Source organism: Cannabis sativa, chromosome 9, assembly GCF_029168945.1.
Source record: "Cannabis sativa cultivar Pink pepper isolate KNU-18-1 chromosome 9, ASM2916894v1, whole genome shotgun sequence".
Classification (NCBI taxonomy): domain Eukaryota; kingdom Viridiplantae; phylum Streptophyta; class Magnoliopsida; order Rosales; family Cannabaceae; genus Cannabis; species Cannabis sativa.
The window spans coordinates 61,048,013-61,066,306 of NC_083609.1; the positions used below are offsets into that span (position 1 = coordinate 61,048,013).

The 18,294-nt window shown below is 33.4% G+C and overlaps 2 protein-coding genes across 4 annotated transcripts; both read right to left on the reverse strand.

Annotated features, from left to right (window-relative positions):
- Window positions 1-1,161: 1,161 nt before the first annotated feature.
- On the reverse strand, window positions 1,162-3,819 carry LOC115723218 (biotin--protein ligase 2). 2 transcript variants are annotated; one of them, XM_030652653.2, is made up of 10 exons: window positions 3,664-3,819; window positions 3,331-3,598; window positions 3,200-3,261; window positions 2,954-3,102; window positions 2,527-2,647; window positions 2,219-2,374; window positions 2,049-2,094; window positions 1,695-1,761; window positions 1,540-1,616; window positions 1,162-1,444 (listed from the first exon to the last, which is right to left on the reverse strand). In XM_030652653.2, the coding sequence occupies exons 1-10, from the start codon at window positions 3,782-3,784 to the stop codon at window positions 1,402-1,404; spliced, it is 1,110 nt and encodes a 369-aa protein (XP_030508513.2). In that variant the 5' UTR covers window positions 3,785-3,819; the 3' UTR covers window positions 1,162-1,401. The 2 variants fall into 2 exon arrangements, with proteins under 2 accessions (XP_030508513.2, XP_060960371.1); XM_061104388.1 differs by lacking the exon at window positions 1,162-1,444 and having other exon boundaries at window positions 1,535-1,616; window positions 1,695-1,787.
- A 12,802-nt stretch (window positions 3,820-16,621) lies between these two features.
- LOC115723197 (heavy metal-associated isoprenylated plant protein 45) lies at window positions 16,622-18,077 on the reverse strand. 2 transcript variants are annotated; one of them, XM_030652631.2, is made up of 3 exons: window positions 17,830-18,077; window positions 17,616-17,691; window positions 16,622-17,074 (listed from the first exon to the last, which is right to left on the reverse strand). In XM_030652631.2, the coding sequence occupies exons 1-3, from the start codon at window positions 17,884-17,886 to the stop codon at window positions 16,749-16,751; spliced, it is 459 nt and encodes a 152-aa protein (XP_030508491.2). In that variant the 5' UTR covers window positions 17,887-18,077; the 3' UTR covers window positions 16,622-16,748. The 2 variants fall into 2 exon arrangements, with proteins under 2 accessions (XP_030508491.2, XP_030508492.2); XM_030652632.2 differs by having other exon boundaries at window positions 17,834-18,076.
- Between the last annotated feature and the right edge of the window lie 217 nt (window positions 18,078-18,294).

The window sequence follows — 18,294 nt, forward strand, 5'->3', positions numbered from 1 at the left end:
CGATCCAATCCTCCATCGAGCTCCCATTTTTACAATTTCCTAAGCTTCAAAAACACTTCGCCAAGCGTAGTACAAAATGGTAATACACAGCACATGGTGAATATAATATGCGTTACAGATAAAAAAATAAGATTTCGTGGTTGGAAAAAATTCCTCGTTTAATAATCAATATATTAATTCTCTAAAGGTTGGTTCAGTATGGGCTGTGTTGCCAGTGATAGTGCTGGCAATTTCTTGGAAGCTTTAAATAAAGGCAATATCGATCAAGACCAACCGAAGGTTGCAGAGATTGTTGGTATCAAGCAGGCTCTTAGTTGAATTGATCTTCATAAGTGGGCTGATTTGATCTTGGAAATAGATAATTTAGTTTGTTTTCAAGCTATTTTTAGTTTTGTTTCTATGTCGTTTCATTTTGGTTTGATTGTTTCAGATTGTAAAAGTCTTTTAAATTTTTCTAGCTATGTTTTTTTATATTTTGTTAAGCAATCTGCTAACAAGACCGCTCATATTTTTGCGCATACTTGTTATTCTCCAAGTTATACTTTTCAGGAGAGTTTCTCTTGAATTAGTTGCCACTCTTTTGGCAAATTTTTCAATTTAAATGAATAACTAGTATTTTCATTAAAAAAATATATATATTATTTAACTCTCAGCAATAAAATAAAAATATTTATTATATTCACTATATATACATGTGTGATCATGCTCTTTACAGGGAAAGTGAGAAATACATAATTTGTTTGACAATATCTCAGATCAAAAGTAGTTATTGTTGTTGCGAAGACTGCTTATAATTAGTGTGTGATCACAAGAAGAACATCAGTATCTCTTGTCAAATTATCCATTGTTCGCGACCACATTGCCTACTTCCACGAATTCGCCTGCTCCTCGCAAATGCTGTTCTCTACTCTCGCATGGACATTTTCTAATTTCACTCATAATGAGTAACATCTATTCTATAATCAATCAACTAAAAATGGGGATTACTCTTACAACTATGGGAATGTATGAGATGAGACTACTCTTATCACATTGTTTCATGAATCATGATGAGAGCATAATCATCATTACTTCTTTAAAATCCTACAACTAGTGTACTAGGAAGGACCAAAATCAACTACAAAACTCAACGAAACAAAGTACTAAGTAGGCACAAAAACAAGGCTCAACATCACTCCACAAAATATTATTATTAGTAACATATATCAAAAGTCAATAAATAAATCAAATATATCTAACATGTGTATAAATAGAATAGATACCCATATTTAAAATGTCTGAAGGAGATCTCAATGGACTGTAAATAATATCATAGATGAGAGATAACATCCTCAGCAGACCACAAGAGACAGCCAAATTTTATCTATCTGAATATGAAACGGATCGATTATATATGTTCTCTCACTCGAGCTTTCTTCTAAGCAGGCCTTTGAAGAAGTCAAAACTATACATACATGCACAATAAAAGCAAAGCAGTGGTGAGAATTTTCCTAAAGAGTCCATATATTACATCATTGAGATTATATAGTATTTGTGTACCTATTCCCATCAGGATGAAGTTCACACATTTGATTGTCATCACCAACAGCTAACAAATATCCTGAAGAGGTCAAACCCTACAAAACAGAAACAAATATATAAAAACTCAATACTCAAAGTAATATTCTTTGATAAGGAGAATGTTAGAAGTGTACCTGAATTGTGACTACGTTTTCTACCACTACATCTTCATTCTTTTCCTGTACAATAACCCTCTGTCCGCTGCATAATCAATACGAAACCATTTGCTTCAAAAAGCACAAAATAAGCTATTTCAGAAAGGAAAAAGAAAGAAGCTGATGACACGTCTTTACAACAAACTACTCGGTTTCGCTTTAAAATCTTCAGTTTATGCAGACCACATGAGATAATATAGTGAAATGCAAAAACTTGAGCCAGAGTTCTATTTTCGAACTAAGATTTACTACCAGCATAAGCAGAATTTCTCATCTTTCCTATGCCTACACTTGTTATTCTCCAAGAAAAAGAAAGAAAGATCAAGATTTCACCTGTGCAGCCATGTTTTGTAGTATAACTTCTCAAGAGCCTCGAAACCTGCATGATATGATGAAACAATAGAGTTGTTGATGATGAAATCTACATGGTGATGGATTATCTTGACTTATAGAAAATGATATACAATTCACTCATTGATGAAATCAACATGACAATAGATTACCTTGATTTATAAATATATCATAGAACTTCTCAAATTTGCAAAAGAAGGCAGCAAGAATATCTTCTCTTCTAAACTTGTAATCCAAACTAGACACTTCTTTCAAAAATGTGTTCAAACATGTTGTCGGTTTCTCATTGTCAACGTTCAGACCTATACCTGCAAAAGCATGTGCAAATTAAAACTCTTAAAACAGATAAAACTATACACTTTATTTTTGTTTTCTTGTTGAGAATTGAGATGAATTGCATGTGATGACACAAAAAAATTAATAATAGGAATAGTTTTGCACTTAGGAAAAGTTCATTTACCGACACTGACATTAAACTTATTGGATTTATACGTTGAGGTGCAGAGAACTCCTCCAACTTTGAGGCCATTCAAGTAAAGATCATTTGGCCACTTTATTCTAATGTCAACACATGGTAAACCCTGAAATAAGTATACAAGCATATCATTTTGAAAGCTAGACAATCAATCATCCAATCATTTCATGGAGTGTGAAATAAATGATCATTCTTGGTAGTCCAATAACAGAATAACAAGAGATTCTCAATCAGATACTAAAGGGTAAAACTGTGGCTTGTCTTTAACACTACAAATTTCTAGTGTTTACATATTTAGTTGACTACAAATTCAAAGAATCACCAAAAAAGAGAAAGAACAGTTTTACAATTCAGATATCAAGTTCATCAAATGGAACTTTCAGTTTCATGATTCCAAGGGATTAAAACTTACATTTTTATCACAAAGATGGTTAATAGCTTCTGTAACAGCAAGAGAGACCACATATTGTACAAGAGGCACAACTCTTCCATTCTTCATCTCCAAAGTGAAAGAGAACAGAAGACCACCCTTAGGTGATTCCCACATATTCTTAGACCTCCCTGCAAGAAAAAAAAAAAGCATCTTTCTTTACTTCTTTACCTAATTTTTCATTCATTTCAATTAAAACAAAAATAAGATCAATGAACCATTTCAAACCTCTCCCTTTGTACTGAATATCAGCTACACAAACTGAACCAATCGGAATCTCATCGAAATTTCTGTCCACACCAAAACAGGAAATGAATTGAATTGAATAAACCCAAAATTAAAAGGCAGGACAAACTCACCGAGAAACGACGTCGTGTGTTGAAGCTAACCGCGGAGACCAAAGGAGAAACCTTCCGAATCTATTGGTGGAGAGAGAATTCATGAACAAGTCGATTTCGAACGAGTCCTTTTCCAAGGGTTTATCTAACTCCGATTGCAGAAGAACTGAAACGGTGCCGTTTTCAGGGAGCTTCAGAGTGTTGTTGTGCTTGAGCGATTGGGCAAAATCATTCTCCGCCGTTGATTTTCCTCGAAGAACCAGCGTAGATGGGAAATTGGACTCCATAACTGAGAAAGAAACAAAATTTAAGAAATTGAATATGAGAGAATTAGGGAATTAAGGTGAAGAGTACCTGTGGCGGCCATGGAAATGGAGAATGAGGAGGAGGAAGATGCAGTAGTTGAGAGTAGAGAGAGAAAATGGAGAGGGGTTCGAAGGAGGAGAGAGCAAGAGGTTCTAGTGAAGAAGAGCATGAGTTTGAAGATGATGAAGAAGAAGAGAACTCGTTCTCGGCGGACTCAACAACTATCAACTATCAACTTTTGACCAAAAACGACATCAAATTCTAAAAAACGACACATTTCAAAATAGTTTTTATTATTAAGGTAAATAATACTCCATTTTGAATTCATTAATAAAATAAAATGGAAGTAATTGATATTATAAGTTTCTGTCTAGATCCAATGATCTAGAATTCGAGTCTTATACGTAGGGTTGTTTATTGGATCACATTCAATGTTTTTAGACTCATTCAAGTCCAATCCAATTATACATTAGATGTTAGATTTCTCCAACCGATCCAATCCAATATTGTAGGCTCAACCGAACCGATCCAATAAATCATTAGATTGGATCGGTTCCATCCAATGGATGAATCCCTGTATTGAATCGGATCCATCCAATATTTTTTAAACCGAATATTAGATTCATCCAATACTTTTAATCCAAGAGTAATACTTGATTTTTCACCTAAACTGCTAATATATTAGTTCAAAATATTACAACCCAACATAAATCCAACCTAATTGTAACATAAATCCAACATAAATTCAACTTAAATTATAACATAAGTCTAATATAAATCCATCCTAATAATAATACATGTTACATAAACAAAAGTATACAAATTATGAATGTTATAGAATCCATCCTCAGTCCAAACTCCAAAGTCACAATGTCACTCAATTCTAAACAAATACTTTTTTAAGGTTTGTTAATACTACTCTCACTTTATTAATTTTTTTTTTTACTTAAAAGGAAAAAAAAATATATTAAAGATTACCACCAAGATGAACGATTTTTCAATTTTTTATAAATAATGCTTTTTTAAAAAGCAAAGAAAGTATATAGATTATTATTATTTTGACGAGTCAAAAACTAACACATAACATTTGAGTTTAACGAATAAGTTAGAAAGAGGAGCCAATCGATTAACAAAAATAGTAACTTTAGGACTATTACTCCCAATTTTCAAAATTAAAGACTAATCTGATCAACCATAAGTTTTTGAGAATTTTTACCTCCCCTTTTTTTTTTACAAACAAAAGTTCCGAGCTCTTCACTAAATTGGTGTTCTCTAAGAGCGAAAATTTCACGCCATTTTTTAGAGCAAAACACCAAAATAATACACCTATGGAGATTGCCCCACTAAGTATTTCCTTCCCTAAAAGAAAATACGAAATAGAATGCTCATCTCCTTTTCGATTGCCTACTATGATTTAAGCCTATCCTCATCGTTGTAAAACATTTGCCTTTTCCTATTTGTTATTTTTAATCTTCTGCTCAAGTCTCACCCCTAAAAATAATTGCCGACAAATTGTTGTAACGAATAGGAGAAAAATATTTTTACAATAGACAAAAATTTCAACTACTGTAGATACTAAACCTCCTTTTTCCAAACTGAAATCCATCATATTCCACTCAGCTATAGGAGCACAAACATAATCCATCATATATAGTTATTATGAATTTAAGGTGATAATAAAATTGGTAAAATTGGGGTGAAAGTGAGAAGAACATATGATTTAGAAGGTGGTCAAATCTAAAACAAAGAAATGAACAAAAATGTTGTGATTTTTGTATAGTGCTTATCTGAAATTTAAAATAAAACATTCACACTTTGTTGAATTGTTATTTTGTCTATGCTCCTATAAATAAGACATTATCTCTTTCATGTAAAGAGTTTCACAACCTGAAAATACATACTAGAGCTGTAAAAACTCCATTACTAAAAGTAAAAGCATATAAACCTGCATCATGAATTAAGGCTCATTAACACTTGAATCGAGTAAAAATTTGTGTGTTCCTTTATTTTGAATTCCATTTTTCTTTAGCTTAATCTTTCTTAATATTTTATTTTTCGAGAAACTCAATCAACACCAACTGTTAATTTCATTTTTGGCATATTTAATTGACAAAAATATTTTATTATTTAATGTATATTTCGGCTGGAGTGTTTAATATGGTTTCCCTATTTGTGTATATCTAAACTTGGAAGGAAAGTTGTCTAGCTTTTCTATTTATGGAAATTGAGGTAAATATGGTAAGTTTTGATTACACATTTATTCTTTGCTAACCAGCTGTTAACCTGATCTTGTGTTGAGTTTCCCATTTTCTTAGATCAGGTTTCTTGAAGAGAAAACCGGAGCTAAACTTTCCTTTTCTATAAAAGGAAAGTTGTAGTTACTGCCCACGATTCTGTAGGTACAGAAACGGAAATTCCTGGACTAATTGAAGAATTATTTTAGGGAAGTTTCTAGTGGGTTGAGGTCTTGTTCAGACCGAATGTAAGCTGTCTATGAGATGTATATTCATTATAAATACATCCTATAGCTGCTAGGTTTTGGTAACTCTTTTATTCACTTTCATATCTTAAGAAAAGAGTGTCTTTGTTATGTAGAGAAGAGTTGTTCTACTCTTACTCTGTTTATTTGTTGTTTGTATTGTCTTGAGTCTGTATTCAAGTCTACAACGAAGAAGAACATCAGTGCACCTTCGAGAGAAGGGTATTTACAAGCTTTCGGGAGATTGCTTTTGAAGTCTTGCATCGGGATGATACAAGCACACAACCTTCGGGAGATGGTTGTATAGGCTTTGGGGAGATAGCCTTTAAGCCTTGAATCGGGAGGATTCAAGCACTCTTCAAGGTGATCGAAGGGAGTTCGAGCTCTTGGAGTTTTATCAAGATTCGGTTAGTAGGTGGAATACATCAAGCTTGCGGCATACAATAAGAGGGAGTCTTTTTATGCATAAGTCAATTACTTTGTATTTTTGATACCGATCTAATGAATCTTATCTCTGGGCGTGGCCCCGTGGACTAGTAACAATCTGAAAGGATTGTTGAAACCACGTACAAAAATCTTGTGTGTTTTTGCTTTTAAGCACTGTTTGTTTTTCTGGGTTTCTCTGGAGTTACAGAGTTGTATTCTGTAACTACGAAAAAAACTGTTTTCAGTACCAGTTTCATTATTCCGCATTTAATTAATCACTTAATTAAATAATTAAACTGGGAATATTAAATTACGGAATTACATTTGGTATCAGAGCAAGTCACTAAATTCTTAGTGAGATCTTGAGGTTATTCCGTTTAACTTGTTTTGTGTGAGATGTCTTTGTTTGCAGAAGGAAGTTCTATCTCTAGACCTCCTCTATTGAATGAGTCGAATTATCCTTATTGGAAGGTCAGGATGAGAGCATTCATCAAATCACAAGATGAGAAGGCATGGAGAGCTATTCTTACAGGTTGGTCTCAACCTACTGAAAATGATGAAAAAGGTAATACTCAGGTAAAATTTGAACTCAGTTGGACCACTGAAGATGAAAAATTGTCTGGTTATAATAATAAGGCTTTACATGCTATTTTTAATGGTGTTGGTGAAGGCTTTATTAAATTAATCTCATCTTGTGAATCTGCAATGGAAGCATGGGAAATCCTTCAAATTCAATTTGAAGGTACTGCTGATGTAAAGAGATCACGATTTACCATGCTGCAAACTAGATCCGATGAATTGAGAATGTCAGATACTGAAACTTTAAATGATTTTTATGAAAGATTATCTGATATTTCTAATGAGTTTTTTGCCTTGGGAGAAAAATTAGATGAATCTGTCTTGGTTCGAAAAATTGTTCGAGTTCTTCCTGACAGGTTTGATACAAAATTTCTTGCAATGGAAGAGGCAACAGACTTTGGCAAAATGAAGGTTGAGGAACTCATGGGGTCTTTAAGAACTTTTGAGTTGAATCAACAAATCAAGAAAAAGAGTAAATAAAGTCTCTCGAATGAGAAAAGTAAAGGTATTGCCTTTAATGCTTCTGAAAATATTATTTCTGATGATGAAAATGATGATGAAATGGTTCTGTTGGCAAAGAATTTCCGAAAATTCATGAAATCTGCTGGAAATAAAAAGAACTTTTCAAAGAACCCAAAAGGTAACATTTCTGGTAATATTCCTTCTAAACCTTTTTCATCTAACAATAAAAAAGGTATTAAATGTAGAGAATGTGAAGGTTTTGGTCACATTCAATCCGAATGTGCTAATACCTTAAAGAAAAATAAAAAGGGATTAAATGTTACTTGGAGTGATGATTCTGAGAGTAGTGAGGATGAAAAAGAAAAGGTTGTCCTAACAAGTGTTTTGTCAAGAAATCTGCAGGAAAAAGGAAAGAGTATTTGCTTGAACAATATCCTGATCGATGACAACAAGGAAGAATATAGATCCGAATCTGATGAGTCAGAAATTGATGAGAATTCTATGGCTGAATCCTACAAGGTAATGTTTGGTAAGTGGTTGGAAACATGTTCTAAAAATCGCTCCCTGGTTAAAGATAATAAAGTTTTGTGTAACAACATTAATGAGTTGGAAGATAAACTTAAATGTTGTGAATCTGAATTGTCTTTAAAAGAGTCAAAAATTATTTCTTTAACCAAGGAAATTGATAACATTAAAAAGAATGTTAAAATGCTAAATCCAGGTTCCACCATCTTTGAAAAAATTCAAAAATCTGGCCAAACCAATCATGCGGGGCTGGGTTATGTTCCAAATCAACCTGATTATAATACCACTTTTGTTAAAACTAATAGTTTTGTTTCTGGAAAAACTGTTTCTACCTCGCAGGTTTCTGTCTCTACAGCAAAGCACTCTGCTGTTACAGAAAAGAAGCAGCACGGTAAGTTTGACAATTTCAAAGGAATTGGAAGATGTTTCATTCCTATTTGCCATTATTGTGGAGTAAAAGGTCACATTCGACCTAAATGCATAACCATGCATAACATGTTTAAATCTAATTATCTTGGAAATAAACATGTTTTACAAAAACAAAAATGGGTTGTCAAAAACAAATGCTTGGTAGGTTCTACTTGTTTCAAAACTGATGCTTCGGACATGTGGTATTTTAATAGTGGTTGTTCTAGACACATGACAGGTGAAAAAGAATTTCTTGTGAACATAAGACCAATGCACTATAGAGAAGTTACATTTGGTAACGGTCTTACTGGTAAAGTCATAGGAATGGGAACTCTCAAGTTCGAAGGGCTTCCTAAACTAAAGAATGTCATGTTGGTTGAAGGACTAAAAGCTAATCTACTTAGCATTAGTCAGATTTGTGATCAGGGTTATACTGTGAGCTTTGATAGCAATCATTGTTATGTATATAATATTCTTGATGAAATTGTCTTACAAGGGCTGAGATCTAGTGATAATTGTTATACTCTCACTACGTATGCTACTTGTCATTCTGTCATTAAAAATGTTACTGATCTATGGCATGAAAAACTTGGTCATATCCATTTTAAAAATCTGAAAAAAATTGTCTGTTTCAGGAATTGTTCGAGGATTACCTAAATTAGGTAAAGAGTCATTGAGTAAATGTGGACCATGCCAGTTAGGTAAGCAATTGAAAATTTCTCACAAGAGTGTTCCGGATGTAAATACTTCTAGAGTTCTCGAACTCTTGCACATGGACTTAATGGGTCCAATCCAGGTAGAAAGCTTGAATGGTAAGAGGTATATCTTTGTTTGTGTTGATGATTTTTCTCGATTTTCATAGGTGGATTTTTTGAGAGAAAAATCTGATACTTTTGAAGCTTTCCAATCTTTGTGTTTGAAATTACGAGTTGAAAAAGATTGTAACATTGGTAAAATTGTTAGGATTAGGAGTGATCATGGTAAGGAATTTCAAAATACCATATATGATGAATTTTGTAAAGCTAATAGTATTTTTCATGAATTTTCTGCTCCTAAAACTCCTCAACAAAATGGAGTGGTTGAAAGAAAGAATCGTACTCTAACAGAAATGGCTAGAGTAATGTTGAATAGCAAGAAGCTCACAAAGCGTCTTTGGCCCGAAGCTATTAACACTGCTTGCTATACCATCAACAGAGTATTCTTACGTCCAGGTACTCACAAAACACCATATGAAATCTGGAAAGGTAAGAAACCAAATGTAAGTCACTTTCATGTGTTTGGATGTGTTTGTTATATTTTACGAGATCGTGATTACATTGGTAAATTTGATGCTAAAAGTGATGAAGGTGTTTTCTTAGAATATTCCACAAATAGTAGGGCATATCGTGTGTATAACATGAGAACCCAAACTGTTATGGAATCTGCTGATGTTGTTGTTGATGATCTAAAAGATTTTTCTGAGTTTTCCACAGAAGAACAGATTGAAGATTTGCTTGAAAAGACTGCTGCTGAGGAAAAGGAACCTGACGAAGCTACAGAAATAGTTGTCGAGGCTACTGTGCAGGAATCTGTTGCTACAGAAATACAACAACAAAAGAATTCGAGTATCCTTTAAATTCAATCACTGATCTAATACAGAGGGAACCATCCTCCAGGGTTAAAAAGAATCATCCTTCAGATCTCATCCTTGGAAACTTGGATGAGAGCATGGTTACAAGAAGAAAATATGCTAATATAATTCAATTTTTATGTTTTATTTCTTCTTTAGAACCAAAATCTGTAAAAGAAGCGCTAATGGATGAAGATTGGTTTCTTGCTATGCAGGATGAGCTACATCAGTTTGTTCGAAACAAAGTTTGGAAAATGATTCCAAGACCACCGTTTGTGAACATCATTGGAACCAAGTGGATCTTCAAAAATAAGAGTGATGAGTTTGGCACTATCATTTGAAACAAGGCAAGGTTGGTTGCCCAAGGATACACTCAAGTTGAGGGTATTGATTTTGATGAAACATTTGCTCCAGTAGCTAGACTGGAATCGATCAGGTTACTTCTTTCCATAGCTTGCATTCTTGGTATTAAATTGTATCAAATGGATGTCAAATCCGCTTTTTTGAATGGGCTATTAAAAGAAGAAGTCTATGTGGAACAACCTAAAGGGTTTGAGGATCCTCATTTTCCTGATCATGTTTATAAGTTAGACAAGGCGTTGTATGGTCTAAAACAAGCACCACGTGCTTGGTATGAGCATCTAACTGAATTTTTGCTTTCTCATGATTACAAGAGAGGAAATGTTGATAAAACACTTTTCATCAAAAACATTAATTCTGATGTGATTGTTGCTCAAATATATGTTGATGATATTGTGTTTGGCTCTACTTCTAACTCTGAAGTGCAGGTTTTTGTTTCCCAAATGCAAAAGGAGTTCGAAATGAGTATGGTATGTGAACTCACTTATTTTCTCGGTCTTCAAGTGAAGCAATCAGATGAGGGAACATTTGTCACTCAAAGCAAGTATGCAAAGAACTTGGTGAAAAAGTTTGGTCTTGAGAAAGCCAAACATACCAACACTCCCATGAGCACAACTTTGAAATTAAGCAAAGATGAACAAGGAGTAAAGGTAGATCAAACTTTGTATCGAAGTATGATAGGTAGTTTGCTTTATCTTAATGCTAGTCGTCCTGACATTTGTTATAGTGTTGGTGTTTGTGCACGATATCAAGCAAATCCCATGGAATCCCATCTTTCTGCTGTGAAAAGAATCATTCGCTATGTAAATAGCACTATTGATTTTGGGATTTGGTTTTCTAAAGACACTAACTCTAACCTTGTTTGTTTTAGTGATGCTGATTGGGCAGGTAATGCAGATGATAGAAAAAGTACTAGTGGTGGATGTTTCTATCTTGGAAACAATCTGGTTTCATGGCATAGCAAGAAGCAAAACTCAATCTCTCTGTCCACAACTGAGGCTGAGTATATTGCTGCGGGTAGTTGTTGTACCCAATTGTTATGGATGAAACAAATGATGGCAGATTATGGGTTTGATTTGAAAATTTTAACCATCTTTTGTGATAACACTAGTGCTATAAACATTTCTAAGAATCTTGTTCAACACTCTCGCACAAAGCACATAGACATTCGTCATCACTTTATTAGAGAGCTTGTGGAAAATAAAATTCTTGTCTTAGAATATGTTGAAACTAGCAAACAAATTGCAGATATTTTTACTAAAGCTCTTGACTTGGTCCACTTTATTTCTCTAAGGAAATCCTTAGGGGTTTGTACTATTTAATGCTTTTGTTTTTCTTAATCCTTGATATTTGAGTTGTCTTAGAGTTCATAATATCTTGTCCTTGTCCTAGAAGAAAATTTCAACCTTATAAGAATTTCAGTCATTATTTTATTGCTAATGTTGTAATGTTATGATGTCATACAGGTTTGTCAGGAAAATTGTTCACTCCTCACAGGAATATTCAGGTTCATCAAACAGCGTTATGTAAGCTACCATTTTTGAATATTGTTGTTTAAAAAAGTGTGTGTTCAAGCTCCATTGGATGAATAGAGCTACCTATCTCAATGTGTGAAAGCCATCTCTGAGTAAGTTGACACTATGTAATTAGGAGTTATGTAGAAGATACGCTACCATTGAAAAGGGCTACCATTGAGGTAGTGTGACAGCGTCTCCTATGATTACAATTTATCAGAAAAAGTCTTTTTGACAAATTGGGCAATGTTCCCTGCTTACACTTTCACACACTTATGCTTGACACAGTTTGTGGTAAAAAAATTTCTATTCTCGAAAATGGTGTTATAAAGCTGTTACATAATTTTTGATTTGCTTTAATATTCTTGGTGACTGAGTCAATTTTTCCTGTGTAACCGGTATGACCTCATTCTATTACTTCATTAGCTTGATAAAATAATTTCTGATTATTCTTATGAGTTTGATTTTTTCATCAGGGACAAAGACAAGAGGACATTGTGAATTCTAGTTACAAAAATATCAAGGTTATTTTATTTTTCTGTCTTTTAATCAAAAAATAAAAAATAAAAAAAAAAGAAGAGAAATTTGTGATCGAGTTTGTCAATTGAGCTCTGTTAAAAATTCTTGTTATTTTTTGTTATGTTTCATTATATTCTTAGACATTATTTTTTTTGCTCTTAAGTGGTGATTAGTGCTTTTTGTGTCTCTTTGTGTTCTCTTGTTCATTATTTGCAAATTTTTTTGGGGGGCATTTTTTTGAAAAAATTAAAGAAAAAGGGGGGCATAATTTTTCGATTTTTTTTCGAATCTTTGTAAATATTTTTTTTTATTTTATATTTTATGGTAACATGTTTTAATTGTATTTTTTTATAGAATGTTTTCTTTATTTGTGGAGATTTGGTCTTAGTTTGGTGTTTTTAGAAAACTTGTACTTAAATAATTAATTATTTTTTGTTTCCATTTTGGTGGCAATTTCGGTTATGGTAGGGTAATTAATTGCTTAGATTGTGTGGGGATATTTGGTTTCCTTTTCCTTTTAAGGAAACATTGACCATTGTTTGGAAAAACCTTTTTGGTTTCCTCTTTTCTCTCCACACGCGATGCAAAGGTAAGGAAGTTACTTTCCTTTTTTAGTTATTTTTCTGATTTTGGGTAAGTAAAATCAAATGTTATATATGCTCAACTACCCACTCACCCACGATCACCACTCACTCTTCTCCTTCCATTTTTTTTCTCTCAAAGGTCTAATATTTTTTTCAAAGTGTAAGAGTGTTTGTGTTCTAGGGTTTCAAAGAAAAATGGCCAAAACTAAGAATGCCCAACCGTCCAAGAAGCCCTCTCGTGGCTCTGCATCTGCTTTTCCGATCAGCCCGCCTGCGCCGCCTGCACCAGCAACCGGAGCTTCTGGTTCGTCTTCTGCTCCGACGAAGTCTGCCAGAAAATCGAAGACCCAAGCTCGAAAATCTGTGGTAAATCTCTCCTCTCCACCTGTTGTTGCTTCTCCTATTGCTTCTTCAACACCTGGGTTTGGTGATCATGATGAATCCCATTCATCCGATCACACATTGTCGAAGTCCTCTTCTTCGAATGGTGCTCCTAATGTCGACAAAGCTTTGGTGACCTTGCCCACGGTGAGTTCTCGAACAAGGTCCAAGGTTTCCTCTCCTCAAAAACTCGAAGTGGTTCAACCTAAAAAGGTATCCAAAGGGAAAAAGGTGGTGACTACATGTTCAAAGGTCAAAAATCTCAAGGAGAATCCCCCTTCGGTCTCATCCTCGGATTTTGAACCAGAAGAAACTGAGGAGGATCATGATTCAGAGGGCTTGTCCGATTCAAGTGAAGAATTTGTGCCCAAAGATCAACCTACTGTTGATGATTCTGGACCCAAGAGTGAAGAACCAGAGACTGATCCTGTCACTACAGAGCCTGTTCCTGTCCCTGCTGCAGTTCCAAAGAAGGACAAAGGAAAAAGGCCCATTGTCTCTCCAAATCATGTTCTTCCTCAGAAAAGAAAGAGGCCCTCTGGTATTTCTCTTGATAACTTCAAGCCCCACTCTCATTATTTTTGTTATAATGATCATGCTAGAGATATGAAATTCTATGAGAATAGGAATTTTACCGTGGAGAAATTTTTTAATGTTATTGCTCATAAGCCTTTTGGAGTGTATAACATGTTGAAAGAAAGACAATGGGTAGATACCTTGATCGGTTTTGATGGCTATGTGGATAGAATTGTGAAGGAATTTTATGCTAACATCACTGATGAGTTTCTCGATGAGGACTCTTTTATGTTTGGCAAAGTTTTTGTCAGAGGACACTGGTATTCCTTTACTGTGAAGGATGTTGCTGAGGCTCTCAATCTGCCTATGAGAATTGAGCCAACTGATGTGGAGTTTGATCGTCAAAAGGTGTTCGGTTATCTCACTGGCGATAATGAAGTTGAACTTTCCGACACCATGCATATGTCTCAACTCACCTATCAACATGCTGCTCTCATGAGGTTTGCCCTATCCAATTGGTTTCCTTGCTCCAATCCGGTAAATGTTTCAAATGAACTTGCATTCTTTTTGTATAAAGTTTCAATTGGTGCTAAAATTGATTTGGCTGACATGATTTGGGAGCAAATTGTTTCTCTTCGAAAGGGTAAGAAACCTAGGCTCAATCTCATTTTTCCTCACTTAATCTATAAAATTTAATCTGATCAAGAGGAATTGATTCTTGAGAATGAATCAATTGAGATGCCTGCTGTTGGAACCACTTTCAAAATTCCCGAGAAGCCTCCTCAAGAAAAAGCTGCTCAAAGAAAGGCTCGGTCTGCTTCCCCTGGTCTTACAAATGATCCTGCTGCTGCATCTGCTTCAACTTCTGCTCTTACAGAAATGGCAGAATTCAACTTGCGTTTGGGAAGAATGGAGACTAGTCAGGCCTTGCTTCTTAGGAAGATGGACAGCATCATGAAATACTTCCGACCCAATGATGATGAATAAGTGGTTCAATCTTTTATCTCTTGCTTTTTATTAATGTATGTTTGAACTTATGACTTTGTCCATGTTTGTTTTTGTTATCGTTGGCTCCTTGATAGACAAAAAGGGGGAGTAGTATCATTTTTTGGATTCATTGTTTGGATTCTTTGTTACAACTCTGGACCCTTGGTTTTAGGGGGAGTTGCTTGTTATCGGTTTGCAAGCTTTTCCGTCCAAAAAAAGTTCTTTGTTTTATGTGTTAGAGTGCTTTCATGCAGGGGGAGTATTTTCTATACTCTTTTATCTTTAAAAAGCTATTTGCTTTGGTTTCTAACACTTGATGCAGGTTTTCTCATAATAAAATGTTTTGTCAATCAAAGTGCCAAAGGGGGAGATTGTTAATTCCATTTTTGGCATATTTGATTGACAAAAATATTTTATTATTTAATGTATATTTCGGCTGGAGTGTTTAATATGGTTTCCCTATTTGTGTATATCTAAACTTGGAAGGAAAGTTGTCTAGCTTTCCTATTTATGGAAATTGAGGTAAATATGGTAAGTTTTGATTACACATTTATTCTTTGCTAACCAGCTGTTAATCTGATCTTGTGTTGAGTTTCCCATTTTCTTAGATCAGGTTTCTTGAAGAGAAAACCGGAGCTAAACTTTCCTTTTCTATAAAAGGAAAGTTGTAGTTACTGCCCACGATTCTGTAGGTATAGAAACGGAAATTCCTGGACTGATTGAAGAATTATTTTAGGGAAGTTTCTAGTGGGTTGAGGTCTTGTTCAGACCGAATGTAAGCTGTCTATGAGATGTATATTCATTATAAATACATCCTATAGCTGCTAGGTTAAGTTAACTCTTTTATTCACTTTCATATCTTAAGAAAAGAGTGTCTTTGTTATGTAGAGAAGAGTTGTTCTACTCTTACTCTGTTTATTTGTTGTTTGTATTGTCTTGAGTCTGTATTCAAGTCTACAACGAAGAAGAACATCAGTGCACCTTCGGGAGAAGGGTATTTACAAGCTTTCGGGAGATTGCTTTTGAAGTCTTGCATCAGGATGATACAAGCACACAACCTTCGGGAGATGGTTGTATAGGCTTTCGGGAGATAGCCTTTAAGCCTTGAATCAGGAGGATTTAAGCACTCTTCAAGGTGATCGAAGGGAGTTCGAGCTCTTGGAGTTTTATCAAGATTCGGTTAGTAGGTGGAATACATCAAGCTTGCGACATACAATAAGAGGGAGTCTTTTTACGCATAAGTCAATTACTTTGTATTTTTGATACCAATCTAATGAATCTTATCTCTGGGTGTGGCCCCGTGGACTAGTAACAATCTGAAAGGATTGTTGAAACCATGTACAAAAATCTTGTGTGTTTTTACTTTTATGCACTGTTTGTTATTCTGGGTTTCTCTGGAGTTATAGAGTTGTATTCTGTAACTACGGAAAAACTGTTTTCAGTACCAGTTTCATTATTCCGCATTTAATTAATCACTTAATTAAATAATTAAACTGGGAATATTAAATTACGAAATTTTACTAACAATTATCGACTCCTAGTCCTCTACCCTTTTTTTTTTTGAGTCCTTTATCGGAAGTTGGTGTTTTCTAAGGCTATTTCAATCTAAAAAATCATACAACTCGATTCTAATTAACTACAAAACAAATATGGTATAATTACAAAATTAGTGCAATAAGCATGAATATTGTCATCACTAAAAAGATGAAAAGTATAATGTTGCTCAAGAAATAGCTACAAATGTAACTCGATTGAATTCCAATTACAAAATAACTATCATATAATCACATAATATTGCAATAAGCATGGACATTATCATCGCTAAAGAGATGAACAGTGTGATCATCGACAGTCTCGTAGACTTGGTCGGGAAAATAACCACGAACATAGCTCTCGTTGTAGCCATGTCGGTAGTAATTGTACGACGTTGCGTATGTGGAGTCATCCAAGTACTGAGAGGCAAAAGGATAATACTCACTGTCGTATGGGAATGGCCAAAACTCAGCTCTTCTTCCTGTTCTTCTAACCCTTTTTAACACCTTTCTTTGGTCAACATATCCACTTACTGTCACCTTTTGCTTATCCATGTCTATTTCCAAACTATCAACTCCTACATATTTTATATAAAAAAAAATAATAATAAAATTTGTTTTAAGTTACAACATTAATTATGACTAAAATTAAAAGTTTATGATTAAAAAATATATTATTATCACAAACAAAAAAATTCGTTACTGATTAATTATATTTAGTTATGAATATATATATAATATTACAAAATAACTATTATATAGTTATAAATTTTTTTTAATCTAACAATTTTAATAATTTAGGGAAAAATTTTAATGATCATACAAAGTTGAAATGAAATTTTTAACAATTTCACGTTTATTACTATTGAGAGGAGCTTTATTAGCCAATCAACTTGACTTAATTAATAATAAATATATTATATACATAAAATTAAAACAAAACAATATTAATATTATTATATTGATAATCTTGTACTGCACTTTACTTAATGATTAGAAAGAAAGAAAAAAAAGGGTTATATTACATACCATTACTTTTCAACAAGATAACAATTAAAGTTATATTATTTTATATTATTGATGATTATATAAGTAAGTATTATTAATATTAATATGTACCTTCAATCTTTGAAATTGCTCTTCGTATTCTCTTTTCACAACCTTCACAGTCCATATGAACCAACAACTCAACAATCTGATCACACAAAAACCAAATAAATAATTCAAATATATATTTATATAATATATATATATATATATATAGATGATGAAGAAGAAATGATAATGTAATTAATATATATACAAATATTAATTAAGAATATATAGTACTCACAGACATGGCATTAAATACTCTTCTCTTCTTTGACCCCAATCCAAACATATTCACCATGCATATATAATATATATAACAAATATAATAAGCTCTTTAATCAATTATATATAGTTACTATTATATATAAGACCTGAAATTCTTCTTTATATATTAATAATCCTTCTTCAATGTTTTTGTTTCTTCTCAGCTAATAATATACATATACACACATAAGTATAGCTTGGGGTATATCTATATATATATATACACGTAAGTATATATATATAGATTAATTATTTAGTTAAATTACCAAATTTTTGGTTTGAGTTATGTTATATATAAGTAAGACTCGCTTTCATTAATTTTGAGTACATATCGAATAATAATGACATTTTCCTATTTATTAATTTTCTTTAACATAATAATATTATTAATTAATTAATTTTTATATCATACATGAAAAAATGAGAGTATATATTATATTAT